This window comes from Aspergillus candidus (genome assembly GCF_002847045.1).
Source record: "Aspergillus candidus strain CBS 102.13 unplaced genomic scaffold BDW47scaffold_3, whole genome shotgun sequence".
Classification (NCBI taxonomy): Eukaryota; Fungi; Ascomycota; class Eurotiomycetes; order Eurotiales; family Aspergillaceae; genus Aspergillus; species Aspergillus candidus.
The window spans coordinates 850728-862790 of NW_020194008.1; the positions used below are offsets into that span (position 1 = coordinate 850728).

Here is a 12063-nt window from a genome sequence, read left to right on the forward strand (position 1 = left end):
CACTGCAATCGTCGATCGAGTCATTCGTTACCATATCATCAGTCAGGCCACCAACTCCGCATACAACAGAATAAAGGCACAATAAGAAAAGAAGAAATCAAAAAGAAAAAAAGAAAAAGAAAAAAACACATATCAAGAAGAAGAAAAAGGGAGAGTGAGAAACACCCAACTCCATCCATCCACCCATCCATCCACCTCACCAGTCTAAGTTAAGATGAGATAATGTTGACAAGGTCGAAAGTAAATAATCAATCACCCTTCATCGTAGCCAGGAATGAATCCAGATTGTACTCCTCCTGGTACTGTCGGTCGTCCCACAACTCGCCCAGATCGTCGAGCCACCCCTTCTTGCCCTTCTCTTTGACTTCGCCGTCGATGTCGACCATGTCGACCTCGTTGCCGGTCGGTTCGCTCGGTTTCTCCGCGTTGTCGGCCGTTTCGCCCAGGTTGAACAGGTCCAGGAGCTGGTCTGTGTCCATTGTGTTGAGGCCGGCGTTTTGTTGGTTGACCACTGTGGATGCGACGTCGATCTTGAAGCGTTGGAGGCTGGAACTCGTTAGTACTAGATCATACACAATAGAAAATCACAAGGGCAACATACTTCAGAATCTTCTCCTCCAGAGTCCCCCGCGTGATCAACCGGTACACGTTCACCACCTTCTTCTGTCCGATACGATGCGCTCGGTCCATGGCTTGGATGTCCTTCTGCGGATTCCAGTCGTGTTCCACGAAGATGACAGTGTCCGCACCCGTCAGGTTCAAACCCAACCCACCGACGCTCGTAGTCAGCAGGAGCACGTCGTAGCTGGGATCCGTGTTGAAGCGATTGACAATGTCCTGGCGCTTGGTGGCTTCCACGCCGCCGTCCAGACGTAAGAACTGGACGGACGGCAACAGTTTGCGGAACACTTCGCTCTGGACGATATCGAGCATTTCCTTCATCTGGCAGAACACCAGCGCGCGGTGGGGACTGACGTAGCTGGCTCCCGTCGCCAACTCACCCTCACTAGGCGGGTCGACCCCGATTCCGCAGTCCAGGAGCAGATCGCGGAGGGCGCTGAGCTTGGGCGCGTGCGACACATCCCGGATGTAGGAGTGCTTGGCGTGCAGGTACTGCTGGACTTCGTTGTACTGCTTGTGGCCGTCTTTGACGACGAGGGCTGGGGAGTTGCACAGACGCCGCATGTACTGCAGGGCTTGGAAGATGTGCTCTTTGTCGTTCTTCTCCGAGCTGCCCAGCTTGTTTTGGAGCTGCTGCTGCTCCTTCTTGCTGAAATCTTCGAACAGGCGCTTCTGCAGCTCGCTCGGGTCGCAGTAGTAGTTTTGGATGATCTTTGGCGGGAGATCATTCAGCACCTCTTCCTTCAGACGACGGAGCAGGAACGGCAGGACCTGCTTGTGCAGCGCCTCGATCGCCAACGCACCCGCCTCTTGCTCCCTGGAGGACGACTTGCTGAACCGGCTAGCCGCAATGGGCTTGGCGAACCGGTCCAGGAACACCTTCTCCGTTCCGAGGAATCCGGGCATCAGGAAATCGAACAGAGACCACAGCTCTAACACATTGTTCTGGATAGGGGTCCCGGAGAGGATCAACCGATGGTTGCTGACGACGCGCTTGACCGCCATGCTCACCTTGGCCTTGGGGTTCTTGATCAAGTGGCCCTCGTCGAGCACGCAGTAGTTCCAGCCGTTCCGGTTGATGATATCGATGTCGTTGCGGCAAATGTCGTAGGATGTAACCACGACATCGGCGTCGGCGAGTTCGCCTCTCAGCCGCTGGCGCTCGGACGGGGGACCCACATAGGCAACGCAGTTGATGAACGGGGCGTACTGCTTGACCTCCTGCTGCCAATGTCCCGAAACCGACGGGGGGCAAACAATCAAAGACGGAAGTCTCCGGACCTCCGGCGCCTGTGTCTTTGCAAACTCCTCCGCCCGCAGATGATGGTCGCTGGCGACGATGCAAATAGTCTGGAGAGTCTTGCCGAGACCCATGTCGTCGCAGAGAATACCGTGAAGATTGTAGCGATTGAGAAACGCAAGCCAGTTGACGCCCTCCTGCTGATACGGCCGAAGCTCCGCCTTGATGGCGACCGGGAGCTTGAACTCCTCGACCTTGCGCACATCCAACATCTGGGCCATGAACTTTCGCTCCCGCTCACGCCCTTTAAGCAACTCCTCGGAGAAGCCAGGCGGGTCAGGAATACCAGCCTCCAAAGGCACAAGTTTGACCAGGGTGGCGAAAGAGGTCGTCGCCAACAGTCGCACATCGTTGTCCGAATCGCTCATTCTACCCAACACGGGCACGACAAGGAAGATGACGTACGGCAAGATACCGTCCTCCATCACGTGGATAAGGTGATAAATGCATTCGATAGCACCCTGGCGGCAGTGAACATCCACAGCATTGTTGATCGTCGGCAAGACCTTCTCGACGAGCATGGTCATACCCTCCACCGTGATGACGCTGCAAATGGTGGCGAAACTCTTTGCGGCGGCATATCGGATGACCGACAACTTGCACTGGAGCGCCTTGGCGATCAGCGGCATAAGGCCAATGACCCAAGCATGAAGACCCGGATCGAACTTGGGAAGAAGAGCCCGCAATGTCGACAGTCCGTCCACAACCTCCTGTCCCAGCTCAATTTCTGGATCGAGGATGCTCTCGGGGAGATCGCCGGAGAGTGCCTCTTTCAACGGTCGCTCCACCAGTACCGCAAGGTTAGGAACCTTCTCCAAGAGTTCGGAACCAAACTTAACGGCCAACTGCTCCAGGGCATCTTTGGCCCCGCGGCGCATAATTCGTGCTTCTCTGGACTCGCGCTCGAACTTGGCCGCATCGGGGTGGTCGCGGCGGTCTTCCTCTTTGCGGAGCGACAAGATAGATTTCTCCAGATTGGCGTTGGGGTGGAATTCGGGCGTCTCGGACGTATCCACGCAGCAGTACTTGACCAAGTTCCCAATAACCTTGTCGGCCGGGCCCCGTTTGGCGGTGGTCGTGTAGTATTCCACCAAGGACGCAATCGCAGTGGCAGAGCGCTGTTGAAGCTCGGCGTTCTCTTCTTTCTTGATGCTATCCATCATACTCTTAATGATCTGACCAGGCTTCTTCGGGATGTCCGACAAGGCCACCAAGGCCCCCGCGGCGGCAGCCCGAACCCGCATGTCCCGCTGTTCACGGACTTTGCCTGCCTCGTGAATGGCGCTTTCGGCGGTTGCGCGGGTGTCATTGAGAACTTTGATGGCAGTGATCCGCTGGGCAGGCGTCAGGCCCTTCTTGAGCCGCTCAAAATCGGGACCAACCACCTTCTCGGCATCAGCCAATGAAAACGCACTAGGACCAGCTTCGGAGTCGCCCTGGACGACGACGGCAAGAACTGGTAATTTCGAGCCAGAGACGTGCGCGTGATCCCGGAAAGCATTGAGCAGAGAGTGACATTGCGCTCGAGCCACGTGGAGGTAAGATGCGATATCACTGTACCACAAGGGGCGATCCTCCTCCACGATCGGGCGTAACTGATCGCACAAGGAGGCAGTGTATTTGCCACTGGACCTCGATCGTTTCGCATACTCTTCGACAACCATGGCGGTCGAAAGCTGCGATGTGGAGGCAGAATGTTTGAGACCTTCCAAAATGGTCGGCCAGAGGCTGACAAGATCATTCTTATCCCACAGGAAGAGCAGCTGCCCAAGGGCTTGGGCGGCATACATCTTGGACCTCAACATGGTATCAGCGCCTACGAGATCAATATCGCCCTGAAGCATATGGCCATCGACGTTGTGAGCCGAAGACGTGGGTGCGACTTCTTTCTTTTCGGCCTTGCGCCCGCGCTTCTTGGTAGCATCCGGCCCAGCCGGGTTGGAAGTGGGCGACGACTTGGCTGGGGCTGATGCGCTGGAGGGAAAGGGGACACCCGAGGGCTTGATGAAAAGCGAGGCCTTCATAGCCATCGGGTACCGGGGCACACCGAACGGAGCCATGGTCAGGGTAATGAGCGGTTGGATATGAGACAGCAGGTCGGGGTCCGACTTGAAGGTGCCGTGCTGCTCCAAGACCTTCAGCAGCTCAAACCACACTTGGAGAGACTGCTTGAGAACGCCCTCGTTCCGCTCGACGAGCAGGTTCTGGAAGACCAGACGTAGCGCCTTGCCGTTAACCCATTCATCGGTCCCGTCACCCTCGAGCTGGAGGAACGTCGTAAGGGCGCGAAGAACAGCCAAGCGTACACTGGTGATAGTGTGTCGGAGGAAGGGATAGAGGCGGGGAACGAGGTTGCCAAAGGACGACTCGGGGTCGGCTGCGGCGTTGGATTTCATCGCATCGAGCACCTCCCGGAATGTGCAGAGCTTCGCCAGCAGATCCATGACCGAGCCCGTACTGGCGCTGAGGTCATCTTGCAGATTGGACAGACAGTCCCACACGATGGTCATCAGCGGGCCCAGCGTATTCTGTCGCGACGTGACGAACTCCTCCGCGATGGGGACCAGTGTGGCCGCACTGACCGCACGAACATCGTCGTCGTAGTCGCCGAGCCCCTTCATGACCGCGCTGAGAATACCATCCATGAGGTCGGCGTTTTTGACCAACAAGTCTTTCCGCACCGCCACGAGATACCGGAGGCCGATCATCCCACCGTGACACACCTCCCAAATCGGACGCTCCAGACCGAGGTCTTCCTGCATGACGATCCGGTAGAGGATGCGGTAAACGGCGACGACAGAGCGCGAAGGGAGCTGGGACAGAAGCGCACCCAGCGTCTGGCCGACCGTCTCTCGAATGGGAGCGACCACGTTGTCCGAGATGTAGTCTCCAAAGCGATCCAACATGAGCACGCAGACCAGTCGACACGCCAGATCATCCAACCATTTCCGGTTCAAGGCGTCATTCTCGGCTCGGGTCTTGTCGCGGACGCGACCCGCCCCGGCGCCGTGAACGCGAATGACCTCTCGGAGCGCCATGGCCGCCCCGTGGCGAACCTCCCAGTTGGGATCGAAGATGTCGACCATGAGGAAATCACACATCGGATCATACGGCCACGTGAGGCTCGGGCCTTCCTCCGTCACGTCCGGCTGGATGATCGGCTTTTCGGGCGCCGTTTCCCCCTTGAACTCGGAGACAAGCTTAGAGTCGTCATCGTCCCCAGCAGGCCGGTCGAGAGAGAAGTAGTCGGTTTTCGAGTCGCCATTCCGCTCCTCACCATTTTCCGTCTTGACGGGGTGGGGGGTCGTGACAGGGTGGGGAGTTGTGACGGAGGGGGTAGTCGCGTTGTCGGAGAGTTTCCGCGTGGACAGATCGACGACACGCACTTTATTGGCCCCGAACTTGGCGCTCTGCTTGTTCTTCCGTTTCAACTGGTTCAGCTGTCGCTTACTGAGACCGGCCTCCTCTCCATTGGCAGCCTCGGTTGGAGAGACGACGGCGTGTTCGGAGGGGGTGTGGTTGTGCTCCTTTGGGGCGATGGTGTTGGGGGAAGGGTCGGCCTTAGGCTTCAGCATCAGGTCGCTGTCATCGATCAGATCCTCCTCGATATATTCCCCCGCCAGACCTAGTCGTGAGTGTAGGGATTTCTTCTGATGCTGCAACCGGGTCGCCGGATCCATCGACGCCAATGAATATTCGTATTCCTTGCCCGCGCTGCCCAGAAGTCTCTTGCCGTATTTCAAAATCGACACGATATCCAGCGTCTCGGGTCGGAGGAGGCCATCGTCCGCGGACGGTTGATCCTCTTCCGATTTGATCTCGACTCCAAGGTCGCCATCGTCCTCCTCGAGCTTCTTGATCTGTTCGCCGTCATCCTCGTTCGGGTCGAAGGGATCTGCGTTTGAGATGATGAGACCGATCGCCTTGGCGGCCGCTGTGCGGGTGTCCCACGATTTCGAGCGCAGGTAGGGTAAGATACGCCCGAGCAAGTTGAAGAGCTCATCGGGGTGCTGTTTCTGAACATCGGCCAGCTGCTGAGCAGCAGTATTGCGAATGAGTGACGTGCTGCCCGTCTCCAGCAATCTACAATACAATTGGTCAGTGTGGGGGGGGGAGGGAAGATCAGGGGACGGTTCGACTCACGTGACTAGACGATCAAGGCTGCCAGAGCGGTTAGCGGGATCTGTGACAGTACCAATACCACAATACCAAAACAACACGAGGAACTCACCGGGATGCCATGGCGGATCAGGGAGATCAACCCAGTTGAATCTGATGGGTGAAATTGGTCAATCTCACCCACCGCTTGGACAGTGCTTGGAAAGAGGATTCCAGATGACACCGGAGGGATCGTTTGAATCGGTCAGGAAGGATCGATTCCAGGGAAGATGCGACAGGGGAGACGGGTGAGGTAAAGAAGAATTGAAACAAGAGAGGGAAAGGGAAAAAAACGATAATACAAGGAATTACACCCTGGTCACGGCATGGGGAGAAAAAAATAGAAAATGGAACATAAACGGATAAAAAAGGATATAAGGCAGCAAGACTAATGTAGGGGGGATCGGTAGAGCCGAGTGGGGATTAAAGATAGTTGTAATAAAAAAAAAAAACCAATAAATCGTCAAAAACCGTAATGGAGTGAAAGTTGAATGATGGAAGAGAAGATAGCGAAGTGGTATTATTGAAAACACGATCGTATCAAGGGTCCCAAACTAGAACAAGAAGTGAAATAAATAGGGAGGGAAAAGGAAATGAAACAAGAAATGGAAAAAAGGAAGAAGAATGAAAATGACGATGCGAGAGATGGGTTGTTTTCGTGACGGGATCTGGTTGAGGGTAAAGTAAGGTAAAGAAATCGTGACAGAAAGGGTCCTCCCGTTTGGCATCAACGAACAACAACAACACTTGGGGGAGTCTCGTCCCTCCTCGAGGTCACGCCGCCTGTTTATATCATTGGGGCCATCTTTGGCTGGGTGCGCCAACCCATGCTTGGGTCATGTCCACCATGCCGTTTTTGTCTTAGTGCCCTCCACTCCCGTAAAGGTTTTCTTTCCTGTCACGTGACTGTCCTCCCTGCGCCCCCCGGCGGCAACGCTGCATTGCATCTCTTGCTGCTTCATCATCACTCCGGACAGCAGTAGGTTTGGGGAGCGTGGGAATGAGTCACGGATAACTCATTGCTTCATTTCTGCCATCAGATTGATCTGGCTATGTCGCACATCCTGTCCGGAAGCAACACACAAGTGGACGGTCAGAGAAGGCGGTTTCGATCCCTTGACGAACATGCCAAGAAATGCCAGATGGCCTCATGCTCCTCAAGGAGAATTCTTCATCCCTCCGCAGAGTCAATACTAGTCTCCTGTATGTCTGCAATTAATGCTGTTGCCCGTCGATCGACTGTCCGCCGCGTCGACTGCCTGGGATCGGTCGATCGAGTGCTGCCTGAGGCTGTGGTTCCACCTCCCATCAAAAAATTCATACTGTATACTGTAGACAACGACCCTTGATCCACACTAGACCTGAGCCATCACCAACATTCTAGATTTTGTCTGACCTTTCTTTGATCTATTGGTGTACACATGTTGATTGACGGCTCTATTTGAATATAATCTGAGAGGTCTGGTTTCAGCGAACCGAGGTGTAGGAAAATATATTTACCTACCTAGGTGCCTACCGGGAGTAGTATATATATATGCACTCTGCACTAAATATTATACCCAATTATTGGACCTGATTCGAATAACCAAATCGAACTGTATCACGCCAAAGAGCTCAAGTCATACCCTTTCCTTCATATTTTCCATCTTTTAATTACTTTGAATATATACAACCTCCATCGGTAAAGCTACTCCATTCCTTTCCTTGTCGAGTCTGGATCTACATGACAACCATACCCCATCCACTACGAAAAGATATTGTAGCCTTAGGACGGCTTCAACGGCTGTCGTGTTCATGCAGCAAGCATGGTCCATTTCTATACATCGAAGGACTCCGGAGATATAAAAAACACAGATGATAGGAGCAACAGCAAAACGACCAACACCATCTATCCATTGCCCTTCTTAGGACTTGGCCAATAATGCCGCCGACTCTTCCTCTTTCCCGAGTAGCCCCAGGCTACGGATCTGTTCGGCCTTGGGCGCATTCTCGCGGGGGTGGGCGGCTTCGGCCTTTCGGTAGGCAGCCTGCATTTTCATCGTTCGCAAAGCCTACCACATCACATATCAGCTTTCAGTTCTTCGGAGGAAAAAATAAAAGAAAGGACAACACTGGAAGGTGTAACGGGGGATCGAGTCGTACCTCTTTGCGGTGGTGCAGGCACTCGTAGTAATCTTCCAAAGCGGGCATACACTTCTTCTTGCCGGATTCACCATCCCCGGCATTGACCACGTAGCAACCGAGGGCCTCCTGCCAGAAGGTGAAGCAGCGGGAAGGACCTGGGGAAGACCGCAAGCGTTAGCTGGAGGTCAACTGGCGGACAGGAGCACCGCGGCGAAACCGGGCCACCACCGCCCATCGCGGGCTCTTGAGCGAAGGGAAACAATCAAAAGGGAAACCTACCGCCGTTAAGACCGAAACCCGAAGCCATTGTGAGTTGAGTTGGTGGGGGAGAAGGGGAAAGAGAGGGGGAAACCGGGGGGAGAGAATGACGGAGCGAGGATGCGATCAGAACTGAGGTTGTTCATCCGGCCGTTCATTCGTTGTTTCCGCCTGGTCCGAGCGCCCGCCGCCTTTGGACGGGCTGGCCTTGTCTGTCAGGCATGCAACGGTCTATTATTATTGACCACTGACGTCGGACGAACCACATCACCTTCTTTGATATCACCATCTTCAACTTTCTCCTTTTGTTGCTCACCATGGCGCCTTTTGCGGGGCTTTCGGGTGCTCAGGTCATTCTTTTAGCTACTCACCTTTGTGTGACCGGTGACGTCTCGCGTCTTCCGCATCTCCAGGCTCAATTTCCCCTGTGGCTGCCTCTCGACCGTCTTCTGCGCATCCTCCTCACCTTTCTCCCGGAGAGCACCGATCCCCATACCTACACCCCGGTACTTGAACAACTCGTCACTGGTCCGTCAACTGAAGCAATTGATGGCGAGTGGGATCTTTCCTCTGTCCAAGGATTGTCCGAAGACGCTGCCAGGAAACGGGTGCGGAAGCTTCGTCTACTACCGCTGAGACACCCCGACGACGACGACACCCAGGACTCCAACGACTTGCTGACACTCTTTCTCATCCACCGTGCACACCGGATAGACGCGGAAACCGCCCTTCAACCGCTCATCCTCGACCTGCTTCTACCGTTCTACCAGCGCTCACCGACAATTCGAACGTGGCTGATTTCCACCCTCCTGCCACTGCTGCGACTCAACTACGAATACTACCCGAGCCAGGATGAGACCTTCTCGCTGGACATCCTAGAGTCTATGGACCATGACACTGCGATCAACGTGTTCCTTTCAATGACCGGATCGGAGAAGGGCAATATGGACTTGGTTCGCAACTTGCGTGGGGTCGTGGGGGCGTGGATGTACGGCCACAGCCGGCCCAAGAGGCGGAGACTGAATCCGGCGACGCGGCGCAATTCGATCTCCGTGGCTCAAAACGATGCGCAACCCGTGACCGGCGACCGTGCTGGGTGGCACTACGTGAACGAGTGGCTGCTGTCACGGAGCTTGGTGGATCAGGACAGCGTGGTCAACGCCTTTGTCAACTGGGACGGTCCCGAGGATGTCGACCTGGGAGGCTACGACGACGAGGCAGAAGAGCGACCGGCTGAAAAGATGAGAGAACTGCGAACTCGGTATGGCCAGTCTGGACTGGCGGTGATCTATGCAAACGCGAACACGAGTGAGCCCTCCCTGGAAGGGTCAATTCGGATCGTATCTCGGATCGCCCAGCTACTGAACCTGGAGAGCTCCTGTTATGTTACTCCCGATCGCCAAATATTGCCGTCAGTGGTACTCGAGCTGGACAAGATCTCCTCGACGACGCGGGTGTCCCTGCTGCAGAACGCCTTATTACGGGAATCGAACCCTTTGACACATCCTTCGTCCTCGTCGATCTCGTTCGTCAGCGCTTTATTGCTTTCTATGCGGATACTACAGATTTTTGGACACCCTATCCCATGCAGGGCGGCGGCCAATATATGCCTCCACAGTACGGAGGATGCGCAGCTTCTTGAATTCCGGGGAGTGATTGCGTCGATTGTGAAGCAAACTAAGGTCAGCCGGGACTGGCAGGAGACGCGGGATCAGCTCCTCTGGCTCCGAGACTGGGGGGGCGACGAACTCACGGATGGGTGTGGAGAATTCCATGGCCTTTTCTGGAGACTACCCCGGGAGGTCGTGGATGCGGAGGTCCTCAAGGCGCTGCTAGATGTCAGAGGTAAGGAGGCTCCGCGCGGATACAAAGAAAACATACTAACGAGCTTAGAATACGATCTGGCCACAGCCATCTATGTACAGTCCCAATCGTCCCTCACCCCCGCCCAGGTCGAAGATGCCATCAAGGAAGCCATCTTTGCGGCATATGACAACGCGAGCAACGGGAATCGCACGCGCGGCGGCATGAAGAAAGCATACGAGATGTGAGTATTGCACCAACCACACTTGACCAATGTCTAATACCAATCTACTCCTGCAGTCTCCAAGCGTTCCAGCCACACTTTCCCGAGTCGATCTCCTTCAAACAGATTCGCTCTCTGATCTCCGCCACGCACGCGCTATCCTTCTACTCCCTGACACTGCAGCACGGCGTCCCCTTCCAACCCGTCAGCATCCGCGTGCACGCAGACCCCATCTCCCTCATCGAAAAAGTGCTCGAACAAAACGCCAAGGCCTACACACAAGTAGACGACCTCCTTGCCATCGGCCGAGATCTAGTCGCAGCGGGCTTCGCGCCTCAAGAATCCGACCCCACAGACTACGACGCCGACGAGTCCACCCCACGAGAAGACAAGGTAGTAACAGCCGAACGCCGCATCATGTCCCTCGCAATCTCCTCAGCGCTCTCCTCAGACGACTTCGGCACAGCCTACTCCTACATCCTCACGCGCCTCACCCCCCCGACCCTCATCTCCAGCGCATCGACCCTCACCAACCCATCCATCAAAGACGACATCTCCTGGCGAGCCGTCTACGCCGCAGGCCGCTACCGCTCCCCAACACCCACCACCCAAACCCCCCTCCAAACGCAAATCACCCAACTCTCCCAGCGAATGGAACTCCTCTCCCTCTCCCTCATCCTCGTCCCCACCCCAGACCCCCTCCCCGAAATCCTCGGCGCCTGGCGCCGCTGCGACGAAGAAATGACCAGCCTCCGCACCCTCGAATCCGAAGAAGAACACGCCTGGGACAGCCACGCAGACGCCTCCCTCCACCCCACAACCCTCCCAGGCGGTTTCGGCCCCACAGACACCGAGCAAGACGCCTTCGACACCAAACAGCAGCACGCGCGCCGCGCCTCCCGCGCCCACCACAACCGCCTCCGCCACGCCGAAGACGCCCCCATGGGCCTCTTCGAAGTCGCCCGCGGCGCCGCAATGGCCCTGCACAAGAACGCCTTCCCCTTACGAGGAGACGGCTCGCAGCAGCACCAGCAGCAATCTTCTTCTTCGTCGACCCACGCGCGGGCGCCCAGCGACGACGACGACGACGAGCGCGTGCGCAAACGCGACGTGGTCAGTAATATGGTGACGGGGGGGTTGGCGAGTGGGATCGGGTGGGTATTGGGTGCGCAGCCTGTGAATCGATGATATCATCCTTATTTCTTTTGCTTTTTTACCTTCTCATTTTGCGTTTCTAATACTTTTGTCACTTTTTTTCTTTTTCTTTTCTTTGTGCTCTTTTTTAATGACAGTATGATGATGGGTTGATTGGTTGGTCGATATAAATATACATATTTCTATTCTACTTGTCTTTTCTTAGAATTATTCTTCTTAACCTTTCTATATTCTGTCTAGTATGCTGTCTACCATCTCGAAACAGTAAGTGCTGCGGGCTAAGACGTCCGATAAATGCATTGATAGAGTTTGCCAGGCACCTACCTAATCTATTTGATCTATACGAATTTGTACTACACTACACTACAAGGCTTATCTGCTTCATAGACCGGATCAATCACACATAACATGTCCATTCCAT

At 55.2% G+C, this 12063-nt stretch overlaps 3 protein-coding genes across 3 annotated transcripts; 1 reads left to right on the forward strand and 2 right to left on the reverse strand.

The window, feature by feature from the left end:
- Window positions 1-107: 107 nt before the first annotated feature.
- BDW47DRAFT_43850 (DNA-binding ATPase) lies at window positions 108-6381 on the reverse strand. Its single transcript, XM_024819039.1, has 4 exons — window positions 6153-6381; window positions 6065-6082; window positions 602-6004; window positions 108-546 (listed from the first exon to the last, which is right to left on the reverse strand). Exons 1-4 carry the CDS (start codon window positions 6161-6163, stop codon window positions 249-251), a joined length of 5730 nt encoding a protein of 1909 aa, XP_024676027.1. The 5' UTR covers window positions 6164-6381; the 3' UTR covers window positions 108-248.
- Window positions 6382-7775: 1394 nt separating this feature from the next.
- Window positions 7776-8559, reverse strand: BDW47DRAFT_98983 (uncharacterized protein). The gene is made up of 3 exons (XM_024820781.1): window positions 8483-8559; window positions 8222-8358; window positions 7776-8130 (listed from the first exon to the last, which is right to left on the reverse strand). Exons 1-3 carry the CDS (start codon window positions 8508-8510, stop codon window positions 7984-7986), a joined length of 312 nt encoding a protein of 103 aa, XP_024676028.1. The 5' UTR covers window positions 8511-8559; the 3' UTR covers window positions 7776-7983.
- Window positions 8560-8741: 182 nt separating this feature from the next.
- Window positions 8742-11771, forward strand: BDW47DRAFT_98985 (secretory pathway Sec39 family protein). Its single transcript, XM_024820782.1, has 3 exons — window positions 8742-10306; window positions 10355-10508; window positions 10565-11771. Exons 1-3 carry the CDS (start codon window positions 8779-8781, stop codon window positions 11673-11675), a joined length of 2793 nt encoding a protein of 930 aa, XP_024676029.1. The 5' UTR covers window positions 8742-8778; the 3' UTR covers window positions 11676-11771.
- Window positions 11772-12063: the final 292 nt, after the last annotated feature.